The sequence below is a fragment of the Spathaspora passalidarum genome, assembly GCF_000223485.1.
Source record: "Spathaspora passalidarum NRRL Y-27907 unplaced genomic scaffold SPAPAscaffold_3, whole genome shotgun sequence".
Lineage (NCBI taxonomy): Eukaryota > Fungi > Ascomycota > Pichiomycetes > Serinales > Debaryomycetaceae > Spathaspora > Spathaspora passalidarum.
In genome coordinates, this window is record NW_006767427.1 from 1,558,437 (window position 1) to 1,576,326 (window position 17,890).

Below are 17,890 nucleotides of genomic sequence, written 5' to 3' on the forward strand. Positions count from 1 at the left end.
TGGGAACTTACTGAAACTTTGTTGGGAAATTGATGCGTAATCATTTCTGGTAATTGTAGGTTTGATTGGAGTCATCTTGGGATTGTATACCGAAGGTGAATTGATGGCTGCAGTAGGGGATGCATTGGACCCCTTTAGCGATCTGTTTTCAGATTCTAATCTAGTAATCTTGTCTTTCAAATCCATTTGCGATAATTTCAAATCAGTATTTTCATCACGTAATTTATTAATTGTATTCTTCTGAGTTTCAATTGTCTTTTTCAATTCCTCAAGTTCTTGTTGAAGAGCTGAATTATCTTGAGCTGGTGTTTCAGGGGCAACTGTAGGCTGTACTGTGACTGGAACATCGAAAGACCCAGGGAATGAAGGAGTGGGCACTGGAGCAGCAGTTTGGATCGGAACAGGATCATGTTCAGTGGTAGTAATTGGTGCAGGCACGGTAAAAATATCTGTACTAGTAGGTTTAGGATCATATGCGTGCGAAGGAGCTGGAGCTGGAACCACTGTTGTAGTAGTAGTAGTAGTAGTAGGAGGAGGAGCATATTTCAGAATAGGTGGCGCAGAAACAGTTTCTGCTTCTGTTTCCATTGGTTCAGGAGTAGCAGGATCATATGGCAGGAAAGCAGTAAGTGAAACTGGTGCAGGCTTATCAGCAGATTGCTCATCAGTAGAAGCAGGAGTATACTTATTCACAGGAACTTGTGGAACTGAAGATGTCTCTGCAGCGACAGGAGCAGGAGAATACTTTGTGATAGGAGCTGATGGGACAAGTTCACTTTGGATTCCTTGACTTGGATCATATGGCTGAAAAGTTGAAAGCGGTATACTGGGAGCAGCTGCTGGAGCAGGAGATGCATTACTTACAGCTGGAGCAGGAGATGCATCACTTAAAGCTGGAGCAGGAGATGCATCACTTAAAGCTGGAGCAGGAGATGCATCACTTGCAGCTGGAGCAGGGGCATACTTCAAAGGTGGTGGTGGAATAGCCTCACTGCTAACTCCTTGAGCAGGATCATATGGGTGGAAAGTTGAAAGTGGTGCTGGAGGAGCTGTAGTAGTTGCCGGTGCATACTTCGAAGGAGCCAGATAAGCTTCTGGAACATTGGGAGAATACTTCAGTAGAGGATGCGACTCATTACTTGTGAGTCCTTGAGTAGGATCATATGGCTGGAAGGTAGACAATTGCACTGGTGTAGGCTTAGATTCTTGAGTGGGAGTAGCTGCTGGGACAGGTTCATATTTGTTAACAGCAGGCTCTGCGTTTGTGGTTGATTGGCGATGTTCGGGTTCAGGTGTGGCACTGATTTCATAACTGGTTCGTGAAGCATAAGGATCAAAATCAAAATCAGGTTGTAAAGTTTCAGTGGCCTGAGAAGGTTCTACATGAACATCAGCAGCAGCATCTTCAAGTATACTACTAGTAGTAGCAGCAGCAATAGCAGAAGAAGAAGTAGTAGTAGCAGCAGCAGTAGTAGTAGTACTAGTAGTAGCTGGCGGTTGTGAACTTTTTGCTTCCTTGGCTTTTCTCTTCTTTTTCAACTGTTCGAATTTCTTTCTTGCGAATTCTAATCTTTCTTCTTCGGTAAATTCAATCTCTTCATCACCTAGATCATTGAGGTTTTGTTGTGGTTCAGCCATTGTGTTGATTGATTGATGGAGAAGGAGGGAAGTGGACTGTGTGGCCAAATTATTTTTTTCTTGAATTTACCTCCGCAACTATTTAGTTGGCATACGGAAATGATCAAGAACTAAGAAGCACATAAAATAATCAATCCACATACATAGAAAAGATCTATCAGTGTAGGATCGAGCATTACACCACATCAATAATTGAAAAATTATACAAAAATCAAAGGAATTCCTCTTTAATTAAACTACTACCAGCAAATCTACATATTCCCCAAGTAAAAAATGCAAAGTAATCAGTAAAATAATTCAATTCTCTTGGCAATTTATAAAAAGTATTGAATTAATCTATCTAAACCTTCTAAACTGTTCTAGTTCAATTGTGCAAATTTAACCTTGCAGATACAATATACCCCACTGCGGGAACCACCACCCGAACGTGCACCTCATTGGCTGCTCTTTCACTAATCATATGCCAGATGTAATCCCGAAGATTCTTCCATAGTCCATTTCCCCTCGCATCGCTCATGTTGAGTCAGATTTAGTAAGTTTACCCCCAATGAATTAGTCATCGAATGCATAGAACTCGTTAGAAGCATAGCGGGTACTCCGTCCCGCCTTGCAACAATTCAAGCCACAAAATCCGCAAAAAAAATTTCAGCCCATTATAAAACCACCAGGTGAGTAACTATCCAGAGGCTTACAACTTGTCATTATTGGCATTATAACATGAGTGGATCTTCTATAACCACCATTTCTATCCCTGAAAGAGTTCATGTGATTGAACTAACTAACAATCTCAAAGATAATGATATTTCTGTATGCAACTATGAAGCAAATCCTCCCAATCAGGACACTTCGATGAGACGAAGACGGGGCAACACTGTGTCCTCGGATGAATCTCGTGCGTTAATGTATGGATCCGAGGTAGACCCTAATGCATTCCCCGATGGAGGACTTGAGGCAAATTTAGTTCTTGTTGGTTCATTCATTGGGTTAATTGCAGATTTTGGGGTTGCCAATGCACTAGGTGCGATCGAATCGTATGTGTCATACCATCAGTTGAGCAATATTTCCAAGACTGATGTTGGGTGGGTGTTTTCTTTGCATTTGGGTGTGATGTATTTCGGTGGGGTGTTTTTTGGCGAGTTGTTTGATCGGTTTGGCGCCAAAAGGCCACTTATAGCAGGCACGTTTTTCATGTGCCTCGGATTGTTTTGTACTGCTGAATCGCATACTTTGTATCAGTTTATGTTGAGCTTTTCTATAGTTACAGCAATTGGTACTTCCATTGCCATGTCACCGTTAATTGGTGCCTTGAGTCATTGGTTTTTGAAAAAGAGAGCCATGGCATGCTCGATTGCGACTATTGGCGGATTAGTGGGTGCCTCATGTTTTGCAATCATGTTACAGAAGTTGTATGAACTGGTGGGGTTTAGATGGGCTATACGTATTCAGGCATTTATTTGTTTAGCATGCATGTCAGTAGCGATTGTACTAGTGAGGGAAAGACGACAGAATGTTCCCGACCAAGAGATACCATCTGACGTTGAGAAGCAAAACTTGTTTGAAACGGGGAAAAACTTCTTTAAACAAGCATTGGACTTTTCTATGGTGAAGGACTCTCGATTTATCTTGCTTACATTTGGGGTTGCTTTAGCTGAAATAGTATCCATGACAACGTTAACTTACTTGTCGTCATATGCATTGGCCTATCATATCAGTGATACCAGGTCATACTTGCTTTTAACTATTGTTAATGTGTGCGGTATTCCCTCGAGGTTACTTTCAGGAATATTAGCAGACAAGTACGGCAGATTCAACGTCATGGTATTCACATCGATGTTGACCACCATAACGATATTTGCCATATGGTTCCCTGCCAAGGGAAACATCTCCATACTATATGCCTTTGGGATATTGTTTGGAATCTCTACTTCAGCAGTGATATCGCTAATTCCAGCATGTACCGGCCAAATATGTTCTCTGGATAAATTCGGTAAAGTTTATGGTACGTTATATTTCTTTCTTGGATTCTTGACTATATTAGGAATGTTTTTTGCATCCTTGGTTATAGGAAAAGGTGACACTTCTTCATATCGGAATTTTGTATTGTTTGAAGGAGGGTTGTCTGCAGCTAGTATTTTCTTTTGGATAGCTGCCAGGTATTCCAATGTTGGTTGGCAATTGTGTAAGTTTTAATGTATGAGTTTATGAGTAATGCGCTACCAATGTGTTTCTGTAGATATTGCAACTACTCGTGCAATTGGCAACTTTTACGAAAATTGAACCAAACTAAGATACAACTCGTAAGACAAAATCTACAGTTGTCTTTGTGATATAAACTAGCAACATGTGGGTCTAATTTAATATAGTGACACAAATATTGCATAACCATTAAGGTTAACTTGTGCCGTTGCATGTCGTAAAATCTATTATTGACAGGAAAAATATTTTTTTGCAATAATTTTTAACAAGCAATAGAAAAAAAAAGTACCCTGGTGGTTTTGGGATTTGTAATTTTTTCTCTCCTCGAAGCAAGGAATGAGATAAAGCAAAAGAGTTAAAATACCAAGAAAAAGATAACGTCAGTACCAAGAACAAATCCTAGTTAATCTCGCTAATAACCACAGGCTAACTGCTACCATTCATCCACATACTAGTCAAGTCGTACCTCCAATTGTTTCTTTTGTTTTTAGTTCCCAGTTTGTTTTCCATCCTTTGTTTTTTTGCCAATACCATCAAGGTTGTAAAGTAGTAACTACAGAGGTTATAATATATTTTCCCATTGTATTATTAAGTGAGCAAGTCAAAAGTCACTCGATTGAATTTTATTCCATTACTAATCCGTTTGCTTTTGTCTCAGCCGTTTCAAGTCTATTTAAACCTGTCAATCTGCCAAGAAACTTGGTTAAACTTTCCATAAATTACCACATAGCACGACACACATACACACAAAATGTCAGTATTTGAAACATTTGAGTTGCTTATTAAAAGAGATGAGTGCCCCACCGATAACGATTATGACGGAGCAAACTTTGGTGCCCGTATATCCTCAATCTTTGTCATTCTTGCTACCAGTGCCTTTGGGTGTTTATTCCCCTTATTATCGTCAAGATACTCATTTTTGAGGTTGCCACCATGGTGTTTTGTCATTGCTAAATATTTTGGGTCCGGTGTTATTGTTGCCACAGCATTTATCCACTTGTTAGAACCAGCTTCTGATGCATTAAGTGACGACTGTCTTACTGGAGTTATCACCGAATACCCCTGGGCATTTGGTATCTGTTTAATGACATTGTTTGTATTGTTCTTTTTCGAATTGGTTGCTTATCAAATGATTGATTCGAAGATCAACGGCGATGGTCATCAACAATCACATTCTCATTTCGGTGATGAATCTCTTTACATTAAAAAAGACATTGAATCAGAAGATGAAGATCACAAGCTGAAGCAAGCAGTTGAGCCAAATCCATATCCTGACCATTTCTCCCATGCTCATGAGCACCAAGATCCAGAAAATCTCGGTACTCCTGTCAATGACCAAGGTAAAGAACAGTACTATGGTCAATTATTAAATGTGTTTGTTTTGGAATTCGGGGTGATCTTCCATTCTGTGTTTGTCGGTCTTTCATTAGCAGTCGCTGGGGAAGAATTCAAATCACTTTATATTGTGCTTGTATTCCATCAAATGTTTGAAGGGTTGGGGTTAGGTACTAGAATTGCGACCGCCAACTGGAACAGACATAGAATGACACCATGGTTGTTGTGCGTTGCTTATACTTTATGTACTCCTATTGCTATTGCTATTGGATTAGGTGTAAGATCTTCGTATCCTCCAGGATCAAGAATTTCATTAATCACAAACGGTGTGTTTGATTCTATTTCTGCTGGTATTTTAGTATACACTGGTGTTGTCGAATTGATGGCACATGAATTCTTATATTCCGGTGAGTTCAAGGGTCCTAACGGGTTCAGGAAAATGTTGATTGCTTATTTCATTATGTGCTGGGGTGCTGGACTCATGGCATTATTGGGTAAGTGGGCATAAACTCACTATCAAAAAAAAATTATTATTTTCATGCAGTTTCTTCGTTTTATGTTTGTCTTTTTTTGTTTATGCATTTATGGGTTATAGATTTGGGCAGATACCCCTCCCCTTTTTATTTAATAATCGGTGTATGTAGTATTTTTAATTTACAGAATATTAATAGATTATCGTGTAGTTTTGAGAATCCGAGATCGCAAATCAGATCAGAAAAAAATATCACCGGGGGGTGGTGGTTTGCACATTTTTATCACTTGTTTTAAACACACACGCAACTTACAGTCCCATACACGGTATATATCTCACAATATGCTTAGAGTTTCATTCAAGAACGTTGTTCGTTCAAGTTACATCAAGAGTATACCCACATTTACCCGTTTCTACTCGGTCCCTAAATTCGAAATGACTCCAGGTCCACCAAGACTCCCCAAAGAACAGCAAGAAGAATTTGAAAAGTTACAAAATATAGCCAACTCCCAAATCGCTATAGAAGAATATAATGACAGTTTGAAAGCTGGTGAACCCGTTGGGGAACAACCTGTGGATTTCAAGCCACCTACTTTACAATCAGACATTGGCAGTATTGCTTATTTGAAGACCATTCCTGAATTTGAAGGGGAAGTTAATCCCAAGACGGGTGAGATTGGAGGACCCAAACAAGATCCTTTGAAGCATGGTGATGAGTGGAGTTATAATGGGAGAGTCATTGATTTTTAATCTGCACACAAACAGTACCACTGCTCAGCACTGTTTTATAGAAAATTTCATATGTATGTGCCAGGATGATCACTGCATAATAAGAAGTATGAGTAGTATATATGATCTATGTGTTAATATAAATATAGCTATATACCTTGTACTGGTAATGTAGAGATAGCCTTGCAACCAAACGGTTTATGTCAAACTTAAAACAATGATGCCAAAAAAGATTTTTTAACCATCACTAACAAAGTCCACACTCACAACCACATTTAGATGGACTTTGATCCGTTGTCTTTATTCACGCCTCCACCTGCGGTAGAAGAGGAACATGAGCAAGTTTCCTTAACTTCAAAAGCAAGTGTCGGACCAGATGCCAAACCAATATCACCAGACTCAATACCACATGACGATGATGATGATGATGATTATTCACTTCCACTTCATCCACTTGATTTGCCGTTATTAAAACTTCAACCACCATTTGAAGTGTTGATTACCATTCTTAAACTATTTGCGCCTAATGAAGTATTCAACTTTAATGTGGAAGAGCCAAGTGATATAGAATTCATAGATCCAAACACGGTCTTTACCGAGAAATCAATAGATGAGTCTACAATATCCATCGCTTTATCATGGTTGGCAACTTATACTCCCAGATTTAACACGATAAAGAAACTAGCATATATACCAACATTAGCTGACTCATTCAAAAAAACATACTCCAACGAATTCAATGCATACTTCACTAGACTAATATCATCTCCGTTATTGTGGATAACAGATCCATCTCAAATTCACAAACTTGCCGCATTACGTATAAGTGAAAATTGTGGACGGACTGCACAGCCTGAAATTATCCGAAAGATACGCCTACCCAACCTCGACAAACTTCTCGGTAATGTAAACAACGGATACATCTTATTAAAAGAACCTTCATTGACTAGTGACAACTTAGGATTGAAAACGTGGGGATCATCGCTAGTATTAGCCAATCGACTCTTAAATAATAATGATGGATACTTGACAAATAAGGTTTTGGAATTAGGCGCAGGTACAGGATTAGTAGGCATGATTTGTTCCTTGCTTGGTTATGAGACTTTGTTGACGGATTTACCCGAGATTGTTCCCAATTTACAAGAAAATATCCAATTGAATGAGATAAAGCTGGATGCATGTGCTTTAGATTGGACCGACCCTAGTTCGTTTATAGAAAAGTATGGAAATACCAAGTTTGATACGATTGTTGTTAGTGATCCTATTTATTCACCACAACATCCTTACTGGGTGGTTAATATGATCAATCAATTTCTTTCAGCTAGTCCTGATGCCAGGGTAGTCATTCAAATACCATTACGCGCTCAGTATGAACAGGAAAGACAGACATTATGGGATTTGCTCGAGTCTTCCAACTTCACACAACTACAACACGAAATCGAAGATGGATTTGATGATTTCGGAGAAATGAAATTCTGCTTTAAACTCTATTCTAGATAAATAATTATGTATTATTACAAATAATCCTTTAATTTCTTTAATCTGTCAATAGCATCTTGTAAAATGGAATCATCTTTACAAACGGCAAATCTGATACAATTTTCCAATCCGTTGCCCTTTCTATTGCCTTCAGTAAGAAACTCAGTTGGTGGGATACCCACAACTCCAATCTCCTTAATTAACCAGTATGCCAATTTGAAATCTAAGGTACCTCTATCGGCAATAGGAGCAGGGAATTCATAATCCTTTGGAATCTTAAGTTTCAGTAAGTTAACAAGAAGGAAGTACCCACCTTGTGCAGTAGTATATGGTAATCCCAAATCATCAAACACTTTAGTAAACAATTCGTATTTCTTGGTGTATTCCTGTCTGGTCTTTTCGAAATAGTTCAACTTATCAGCTTGTTCAAACCCAGTAGCAACAGCTTGTTGTAATGGAGCTGGCACCGAAAAACAAATTCTGGTATGGGCAGCAGTGACAAATTTGATCAAAGGAGCTGGACCTTGAATGTATCCCACTCTCCAGCCTGTGGCGGCAAATGACTTACCAGCTGACCCCACGGTTAAAGTTCTCTCAGCCAATTCTGGTAATTGTTTCAATGCTGCTGGTCTTGGGAACTTGTCTTGGAAATATAAGTTTTCGTAAACTTCATCACTAACCAAGATCAAGTTATGATCAATGGCGATCTTACCAATCTTGACCAATTCATCTTCAGTAAGGATTTTTCCAATTGGGTTATGTGGTGTGTTTATAACAATAAGCTTGGTCTTGTCAGTGATTGCACTCTCCAACCCTTCCCAGTCGATTTCCCAATCTTCCCCGGAAACAGTCTCGTTGTCAAACTTCTTAGGATACTTGATTTGAACATACTTGATCTTAGCACCCGTCATTTCAATATTTGGAATGTATTGGTCAAAGAATGGTTCAAACACAATAACTTCATCACCAGGAGTCAAGAACCCAAAGAAAACCGAAAACATACCTTCGTTGGCCCCGGTAGTGATTTGAACCTCACTAATGTCAACTGGTCGTCCATACGCTTTGGAATAATGATCAGCAACTTGCTTCAACAAGTTGGGATTTCCTCTAGCAGAAGCGTACTGATTGTATTGCGGCTTACTTAAAGCATCACCCATGGCATCAATCACGAATTCGGGTGGATTGTACGAGAAAAACCCCTGGCCCAAATTGACGATTGGCTTCCCCGATTCTTGTTGGGCTTGGGCAGCGGTTTCGTTGATAAGCGACCAGATATCTTTTTGACCTGGTTTCTGGTAGAAGTATGGATTGTGGAGTGCTACTGGGTCGGACATTCTGTGGTATCGTCTAATGAATTGAATAAGTCTTTTACTCATGAAGAAAAACGTGTATTATTCATCGGTGTTTTGTGATTGTGGCTTTATCAATAGGGTCCAAAGACAATTAATTTGTGCGGGATTTGAGGGGTCACGTGAATTTAAACAATTGCAAAATTAGCCGTGTCTAAAATAATTGCAAATTAGTCTATAATTCTATAAAGGTCTATTAATTATACAGTTATCTGTGGTGTCACATGAACAGGAGCAACGGGTTCAGGACTAGCTGAGCTACCAACTAATTTGACAATTGAATCAAAAGTTTCATCAAAATCAACATTACATCCTTCTTCCACAGTCCATTCTTTGGCATCTTCATTCTTGAAGATGACTTCACAGGCATAACCAGTGACTAATAACCCAGGAGGTCTGGAACCACAAGCTTCTACAGCATCAGCTACTTTACTCAACGTAGTTCTAATGACTCGTTGGTCAGGACAAGATGCGCGTTCAATGATAGCCACGGGCAATTTAGGATCCCATCCCTTCTGTTCTATCAACTTTGGAATAAACTCCACAACTCTATGCAAGGTCATTAAAAATACAGTAGTTCTCGATTTTATAAATTCTGGCAATGTAGGAATAGCACCACGTCTTCCGGTACCAGTACAAATCAACACTTGATCAGCGACGTCACGATGTGTAGCTGGGATGTTAGATAACACGGGAGCAGCAAGGGCAGAAGTGATGCCTGGAATAACAGTTGGTGTGAACCCTTGGTCTTTGAAATAGTTGAATTCTTCACCTCCACGGCCGAAAATATATGGATCTCCTTGTTTCAATCTGATGACGTTCTTTCCTTCATTTAATGCAGTTATACCTAACGATAATAATTCTTCTTGTGCTTTCTCGGCATTCCCGGGGAATTTTCTGGCAATGAAAAGCTCAGTCTTTCTTGGAATAATGTCAAGAACTTGCTGTGGGACTAATTTATCAGCAAGTACTAAATCAGCAGTATGAATGGCTTGGAGTGCTCCTAATGTGAGTAAGGAAACAGAACCAGGTCCAGAACCAACTAATGTAAGTTGACCCTTTCTAGAAAGCTTTTGCTTCTTAGTTGGAGTTGGGTTTTCCTTGTGATCATGATAAGCATTGGTTAAATCGGTGATTGACAATGTAGCTAATTTCTTCAAGGGGTAATATTCTACGATTTGGGCTAACCATCTTGTTCTTTGTAATTTCAAATGTTCTTCACTAGCATTGAATTCTGGTACAAACGTGTTGAACTTGTGTGAATTAACAGCATCGTCGTCATGTTCACCAATACTTTCCAATTGTAATTGGTCCTCCTTTTGGATTGCCTTTCTTAATTCCCCAATCTTGTTACATATGGCCCCGATATCTGGAGGAAGGGAATTGGCTAATTCTCTCTTGATTCTCGAGGCAAGTCTGCATCCTTTACCCGAGGTAGTAACACCCATTTGGAAATCCCCCGATGTATAACTTGCCAATAATGTGAATGTGCAAAATTCAGGAGAATCCGAGGTGTTAATGGGTATTCTTAACTTCTTACATGTTTCAAATATTTGTTTTTTGAGCAAGTGACATCCAGAAGGCAATGAAACGAAAACACGATCCACGATACCGTCAACTTCTTCACGACCTAATGTCTTCAAGGAGTTTCTTATGTTATCTATCTTCAAATCATCATATATTATTTCTAGTTTGCCATCTTCTTGGTATTGTTGTACTGATGGTGTGAATATAGTTCCTTTGTTTGTGATTAATATTGGAGATGCTCCAGATTCTATGATGGATGTTATTCTTATACTGGCGACATTGGAGTAACCTATAACGAGATGAGTTTCTCCAGTGGAGATCAATGATGCAAGTAAACTAGGCATGGTACTTAATAGCTATAGTGAAGAAATAAACTAGATCCACTTGATTGCAAATCTTGCATTTATATGTAAAATTAAATCTATTAGCAAATTGAAAAATTTCTGATTACCACATGTCACGTGAATTTATCAAAATGAGATTTTTGTCGATTTTGTGTAACAGAGAACGATTGTGCTTTATTATCAATGTCCCGTTTCCGGGGTTTGAATAGTCATGCTCAACGGTGCTTCTACTATGTGTAGGTTTGATGAAGTTGAATATCTTGCTTCATATCTTGAATACCAAATATGAATAAGATTATCTTGATTTCCAAGAGATGAAATACTATCTCAAGAAGGTGGTCTTGAAAACAAAATAAAATAAAAAAAAAATAACCGTAGAAAAATGTTGGTTTATGAATTCCTAAAATCATAAAGAATATTGGAGAGATTCGGTAGATGTATTTTATTATACTTTTACCATGTTGATGTAATATTTAATTTGTACGTTCCAGCGGGGCAAGCTTCAATTCTTAGCCGCACAATGCATTTCCACCAGTTGGTCCTTAATTATTTTTTTTTCAGGTTCCGCACGACCCCAGTTATATCGTATGTAGGAACATCCCTTGATTTCACCCCCCTATCGTATGCCCCGTGGTCTACATATTAAGTACACTCTGGTATTTATATGTCTGGATCCCTTCTTCTGTCCGTGTTCTTGCGATTGAAATAAATTTGTGACTTTTTTCAAAGTTCTGTACTAGCTTTTGTTTACCTCCAGATTTTCATATCAGCTCATTTTTTTTTCAGCCCAGTCTAAGCTCATCCTCATCACCTACATCAAGTACACATAATCCCAAACAATGGCCAAAAGAACATTAGGACTTGGAAAGGCTGCAAAGGCAAAGAAGCAGAAAGTTGAAGCAGTTGTAGAGGCTCCTGCCAAATCGGAATCACCACAACTTGACAATGAGTTAACAATCCAATTAAACGAAGAAGTTGATCCCAACGATGATTTCGCCCAATTGCGAGCATTATACAAGACATTCGCTTCTTCGGCCAAAGACTCAGAATTGGTCATCAATGGAGTCATTCATGAATGTGATCGTATTTTAAGAAATGCCGAACCTAATGATGTGATCCCTGATTACTTTTATGTCATTTATGGATTAAGTTTAAATGAATTGGCCAAGTTCCATACCGAAGATAATGACAAGTTGGATGAATATTTTAAAGCTGCCTTGGAAAGAGTAGAAGATGGATTGGAAAAGCATAAAGACAGTATTGGGTTATTGCTTGCCAAGAGTAGAATCTTGTTGAACGAATTGACTTTGGTTAGAGTTGCTCCTTTGACTCTTGAATCTAAAGAAAAGAAAGGCGATGAAAAATTGAGTAAAATCTTAGATGATGCCTTAAAAGTTTATGAAAAGGCAGAAGAGAAAGCAGAAGAATTGAAGCAGTACGAATTGTTTGATGAAGATAACTTAGATATGTTGACTGCCTTGGATGATTTCTTAGATATCGTAGACAACTTCGGTAAAGATACTCTTGAAGGGTTAGATGAAGACCAAGAAGAGGATGAGATTGATGAAGTTGAATTACCATTTGAACATCCCTTATTTGCTATTCGTGATGATGATATGTACAACCAATGGTGGAGAGACCATACTCATACATTCCTTGAAAATGTTGATAAACATTTGGAAGCAAAGCCTGACAAGAAAGATGAACTTGCTCATTTGAGGAGGGAAATTTGTAGAAGATTAGGACAATCCTATTTACAAGAAGCAGAAATTCCTTCTTCCGTATTTACTAGTTTATCCTATGATGACGATTATAAAGACGAAGAAGAATTACACGGGTTGACCCAAGAAGAAGCTCAAGTTGCAGCACAAGAACTTATTGCCAGGGCATTAAAGTATTTGACTCAAGCTGAAGATAAAGAAGAACCTGAAACCTGGGTTGATATTGCCGAAGCCATGATCTCATTGGGTAACTTGTACGATGTCGACAGTGAAGAACAAGAATCTTTATACAAAGATGCTGAAGCAATCTTAAACAAGGCTAACAATGTCACTAACGGTAAATATAAGGACGTTTTAGACAATTTATTACAATAAACTCCACACATACATTATATATTATCATCTCTATCAAAATAAAACTAAACTAAACTTAACTATAAAAAAAAGGAAGACATCAAATTAAAAAAAGGCACCGGTGCAAGCTCAAACAGTAACAACATAATAAAATTCAAGCTGATGCATAATCAGTTCCTGAAGGTCAAATAAAAAAAAAATGTGATGGCAAGTGCTGGCGAGGGCCGGTGGATCACAACCGCTGATTGTTCGCGTAAGCAGGCGCACACAAAATTGCCAATCCCTACTTGTCAACACATGGCACAAGGGTTATCTAGCTTAGACTCTACTAGCAATGGTACTCTCACTTTGCAACTTCATAGCATTCTTTTGATGGGCGTCGTCTTTACAAAATTGCAAACCGGTGCACAAATGATCTTCCAATAACCGGTGTTTAGCACAAAATTTACCTTGACAATGACTACAAGTCCCAACCATTCTCAAAGGAGCATTGGAACATGACTTGAATGAACATTTATTCTTCTTTTTTGTCTTTTTGATTGTTGGTGAAGTTGTTATCTTTTCGGTTTGTGAGCTCAGGGGAGATAACACTGGTGGGGTATCGCTCACATTACTCATAAGAATAACAGTGACATCATTGGTTGTTATCCCAAATGCCAGTAATGGTTGGTAATGTGGTTGTAATTTTTCTCCGTTGTAAATAAGTTTAAAATCTGGTGGTAAGGTGGATGTTACGGGACATCCGACTTTGGCTGAATTCTTGAGGTCTTCCACAGTGGCATTATCGGGTATAGTAATGGTATACGATATTTCTGTAGATAATCTGATAGTGACCTTCATCGTGCGTGATAATCTATAAGTTGGAATAGTAATATTAAGTTAAAACAAGAAATAGTTGAGAAAAAGAACAAGTATTTGTAAGATGTTGTATAAGAAAATGTGGTATGGAACAAAAAGCGCACACTATGACTCCACTATCTTGGAAAGTGGCAAACCACAAAAAAAAAGAAACTATAAAATGATTCACGGATTTGTTATATACAGGTACTCAATTTCACCCTTCACTCATACAAATCCGTGTCAACTAACTAACTCAAAACAGGGATGTTACTAGCCTTATACGCATATATATATATATATATGAAAGGAATTTTGTACTAGAGCTTATAGGGGTGATGTGATAAGAATGCACTTTTTGTTCTATAGTGGTATTACCAGCACTATTTCTAAAAGTATTTCTACAACATACGGTTATGTTACGTAAACATCAAGCGTATATTAGCCCAGCTAATTTTTATACAAAAAAAAAAAACCACATATTAAATAGTACAACATCTTCATAAAAAACTCATCATAAATTAGATAATAAATAAAAACCAACGGAATATTTTTTTTTTCACCATTACAAACCCTCGTTAGCATGGGATTTATGATTAACTTTATGACCGTGAACCCATTTGGTTTCCTTCATAATGTTTTGGGCATCTAAAATCTCTTGTTTATTGTTAAACGAAATTAAAATTGGATCCATGTCCTTTTTCTTAACGACAATCGGTGCTCTTGGGGTATACGTGGGGAGAATAACGGAAAAAGTTTTAGTAGATTGTGTTCCTTGAGAAGTTAGCGTTGCTTTGAGTTTGATATTAGCAGGTACTGGCGTTCCCAACACCATGGTTATAAACAAGAACACCACCCACAACATTGTTAAGTAAAAGTGTTGTTCGAGGAAAATTTTTAAAAAAAATCATGATATTTTATGTGGGGATAGTTGTCAATTTTTATAGGCTCTTACTTCAAACGCCCAAACTGGGTCTTGCTTTACTGAAAAAGGAAACAAAGCAGGTTTATGCTAATAGTCTTTTCCTGTTGCGGGAATTGGCTTCAATTGCTAAAAAATACATTGTTCTCGCTTTTTTTGCATCTATTAACTCGAATTTAAATTTTGATTGTTCTTGATGTCCAATTTAAGCGCACTGCGGGGGGTGGCACTTTGTTTATGTAAAAACAAACAAACAATCGCGAACTTACACAAACAACATCCCGCCCGATCCTTCTTGTTTTTCATGGATAACTACGACACGTAAACAAGAGAACCCGACATGTGATATTCTCCCGAATTACGAACACATTTTGTTTTGATATATATTAAAAAAAAAAAAATAAAAGACATCAAACCTAGCCATCCTCGTGAAACAATGTTTTCCTTAATCTAACATTACTATCGCCATTAGCAATACCGGTCGCCATATTTAAATCATCACTGACAGTGTCAGCTTCATCCATTGAACTCTCAGTCAGGTAGTTCTTTTTATCATCATCATAGATTCTTTCTAAATCTTCCAGTGAGAAAATTGGAATACTTCCCATATTATCGAAATCTAAACTTATACTTGAATTGCGTCTGATCAATTTTCTCTTTTCCTCAATTTCACTGTCACTTTGATACTGGTAATGGTCTTCAAATCCATCTGGTCCATATAATCGGTTGTAATCAGCAAAAATCAGAGGATTATATTTCATACAAAAATCATTAACCTTAATGGCTAACCTTTCTCTTTGTAATTTCAATTCAGCAATTTGAATTCGATCCTTCTTTCGTGAGATCATGGATACAAGTAATGGACGAAGAGATTTATAGTAATCAACACCAATTTCACCAACCCTGAGTGATGCGTAGGTAGTCATCAATGCTAAACAGTAACAGCTAAAGAAAATCCATCCCACACTAATATGAGGAAGAATGTTATTCCTAACGATGTAAACAGTACCAATAATTGAATAAAAAATGTATAAGGCTGGAGCAAGAACCATTGCAACTAAACATTTCCAAGTACTTATAACATCACGAGCCCTGATCTTCACCAGTGAAGCAGCAAGGGCTTGTTTTTGTTTCTCGCGAGATATTCTAATGGCAGTAATAAATACTGGACTGAACAAAACCATCCCGGGTAAACTTAACCCCATATAAATACAGAATGTGGAGAATCTTCTTAAGAATATTATGAAGGTTCTGAAGAAATTAGATTGATGTAATGTTTCAATGTGATGATCATGTAATCCATATCTCATAAGAAGATTATTATAATCAGTCACCAGATCACGAAGCTCGATTACATCTGGTTCATCCTTATATTTCTCATAACTTCGACTTAATCTTCGATTCATTTCCACAACCATTGGAAGGGGAATGTATTCCCTATTTGAGGAAGTATGTAATCTTCTAATTGCTTGAAGAACCATAAGCGTATCATAGTCTTCTGAAGTAGTGGTTACTTCTTTCAACTTGGCTGTAATCGTCTCAAGAAGTTTGTCCACGGCCTGAAACCTATCAGTATCATATTCATGACCCATTTTCTCATCTACAACAATCGGTCTTCCAAATTCAATCACAACTCTAGATCTAAATCTATGAGCATGGAAATAGTTCAATCCAACTGGAATTACATTGATAGGAGTAACTTGCTTGTTTGATTTGATTTGTTCAGAAACTGCACCTAATGCCATAATAGCCACACCGGGTTTTAAAGGTAACAAGTCTGGACGATCATGAGAACCACCTTCAGGGAAAATCCCTAAAACTTTACCCTGGGCTAAATGATGGAAAACATGATTAAATACATGATGATTATCTATGTGTGGGGCGATTTTATATGGAGTACCCTGCTTCAAAGCAATATCAATCTTGGTCTGAATTTCATTTCTGGAAGAAAAGAATGGGTCTTTAAGTACTAAATGGGTATCATCAATAACCTTGTCTATTTGACAATTGCCAAGAGAATTGTATAATCCAATTAACCCACGAGGCTCACATTCACTTGAAAATTTCGTATCCTCTCCAATCAATGAATGACCGGTCTTATCCGATGTATCCAAATATATCTTACCCGTTCCCTTTTTCAATAGATCCTGAGCCCTTTCCACTGGAATTGCACTTACCAATCTGGCACCGTGTCCCACAATATTCATCCTGTAGGATTTTCCAGCAATTAAAAATGCAATATGTCTTCCGGAATGGGCTTTTACTTGTGACATTACTAAAAGTCCATCGATATATTGATTGTGATGAGGGGCAATTACGAAAATGACAGGCCCATGCGGTGGGATGTGGAATGTTCCTCTTGTCTTAACATCTCTGAAAAATGTATGTACCAATAAATTAAAGAATTGAAGCACAAGGTCATATATTAAGTACCGGAATGATTCATTAATACTTTCTATTATTGAGGTCATTTTAATATGTAAAAGACTGTTGAGATGTAGAAAAAGCAAAGAACAATTTGTTGGGCTCTGGCATGTAAGTCACTTAAATAATTTTAATTTAACCGATTAACAACAACAATAAGAAACCTGGTTGTCGCGGGGCATGCAATGATATTGCCAAAGAAATTAGCCAACAAAAAAGCTTATCATTAAAAAGGAACTACTCCACTTGTTATGGAATTGCGGAGAACAGAATTACCCAAATTGAGAAATAAAAAAAAAAAATTAGGTGCGAAATAAAGAAGTTGTCTTAGTGAAAAAGTGGGAATACTTTTTATAACACCATATACAAGTTTAATCTCCAGGGCTTATAATACAAAAATCCAACGGAAAGTTTATTGAAGTTTATCGATAAGAAAATCGTAAGACCATTGAGCATTAGTTTTTCTTGATATTGATATCCTAACTCTATATCTAGTGTACCATTTTTTTCATTTTGGATGCGGACTTTATCACCCCACCAATCGAAGATCTCCATGCACAATT

The 17,890-nt window shown here is 37.7% G+C and overlaps 10 protein-coding genes across 10 annotated transcripts; 5 read left to right on the plus strand and 5 right to left on the minus strand. All coding sequences in view use genetic code 12, as the record gives it.

Moving 5' to 3' along the window:
- Positions 1-2,341: 2,341 nt before the first annotated feature.
- SPAPADRAFT_60767 (uncharacterized protein) lies at positions 2,342-3,854 on the plus strand (the record flags this gene model as incomplete). The annotated part of the gene is made up of 1 exon (XM_007374861.1): positions 2,342-3,854. The coding sequence occupies one exon, from the start codon at positions 2,356-2,358 to the stop codon at positions 3,826-3,828; it is 1,473 nt and encodes a 490-aa protein (XP_007374923.1).
- Positions 3,855-4,161: 307 nt separating this feature from the next.
- On the plus strand, positions 4,162-5,835 carry ZRT2 (low-affinity Zn(2+) transporter; the record flags this gene model as incomplete). Its single annotated transcript, XM_007374862.1, has 1 exon — positions 4,162-5,835. The coding sequence occupies one exon, from the start codon at positions 4,586-4,588 to the stop codon at positions 5,675-5,677; it is 1,092 nt and encodes a 363-aa protein (XP_007374924.1).
- Positions 5,836-5,898: 63 nt separating this feature from the next.
- On the plus strand, positions 5,899-9,249 carry SPAPADRAFT_151473 (S-adenosylmethionine-dependent methyltransferase; the record flags this gene model as incomplete). The annotated part of the gene is made up of 1 exon (XM_007374863.1): positions 5,899-9,249. One exon carries the CDS (start codon positions 6,650-6,652, stop codon positions 7,868-7,870), a length of 1,221 nt encoding a protein of 406 aa, XP_007374925.1.
- Positions 5,940-9,223, minus strand: SPAPADRAFT_60769 (kynurenine--oxoglutarate transaminase; the record flags this gene model as incomplete). Its single annotated transcript, XM_007374864.1, has 1 exon — positions 5,940-9,223. A coding segment is annotated over one exon (1,285 nt), but the record flags the coding sequence as incomplete, so codon positions are not given.
- Positions 5,984-6,391, plus strand: SPAPADRAFT_137798 (uncharacterized protein; the record flags this gene model as incomplete). Its single annotated transcript, XM_007374865.1, has 1 exon — positions 5,984-6,391. One exon carries the CDS (start codon positions 5,984-5,986, stop codon positions 6,389-6,391), a length of 408 nt encoding a protein of 135 aa, XP_007374927.1.
- Positions 9,250-9,311: 62 nt separating the features above from the next.
- On the minus strand, positions 9,312-11,088 carry MET1 (uroporphyrinogen-III C-methyltransferase; the record flags this gene model as incomplete). Its single annotated transcript, XM_007374866.1, has 1 exon — positions 9,312-11,088. The coding sequence occupies one exon, from the start codon at positions 11,067-11,069 to the stop codon at positions 9,399-9,401; it is 1,671 nt and encodes a 556-aa protein (XP_007374928.1).
- A 644-nt stretch (positions 11,089-11,732) lies between these two features.
- On the plus strand, positions 11,733-14,041 carry SPAPADRAFT_60771 (uncharacterized protein; the record flags this gene model as incomplete). Its single annotated transcript, XM_007374867.1, has 1 exon — positions 11,733-14,041. One exon carries the CDS (start codon positions 12,536-12,538, stop codon positions 13,163-13,165), a length of 630 nt encoding a protein of 209 aa, XP_007374929.1.
- SPAPADRAFT_137676 (uncharacterized protein) lies at positions 13,463-13,984 on the minus strand (the record flags this gene model as incomplete). The annotated part of the gene is made up of 1 exon (XM_007374868.1): positions 13,463-13,984. The coding sequence occupies one exon, from the start codon at positions 13,982-13,984 to the stop codon at positions 13,463-13,465; it is 522 nt and encodes a 173-aa protein (XP_007374930.1).
- Positions 14,042-14,402: 361 nt separating the features above from the next.
- On the minus strand, positions 14,403-14,878 carry SPAPADRAFT_60773 (uncharacterized protein; the record flags this gene model as incomplete). Its single annotated transcript, XM_007374869.1, has 1 exon — positions 14,403-14,878. The coding sequence occupies one exon, from the start codon at positions 14,814-14,816 to the stop codon at positions 14,547-14,549; it is 270 nt and encodes an 89-aa protein (XP_007374931.1).
- A 441-nt stretch (positions 14,879-15,319) lies between these two features.
- On the minus strand, positions 15,320-17,374 carry SCT2 (bifunctional glycerol-3-phosphate/glycerone-phosphate O-acyltransferase; the record flags this gene model as incomplete). Its single annotated transcript, XM_007374870.1, has 1 exon — positions 15,320-17,374. The coding sequence occupies one exon, from the start codon at positions 17,372-17,374 to the stop codon at positions 15,320-15,322; it is 2,055 nt and encodes a 684-aa protein (XP_007374932.1).
- Between the last annotated feature and the right edge of the window lie 516 nt (positions 17,375-17,890).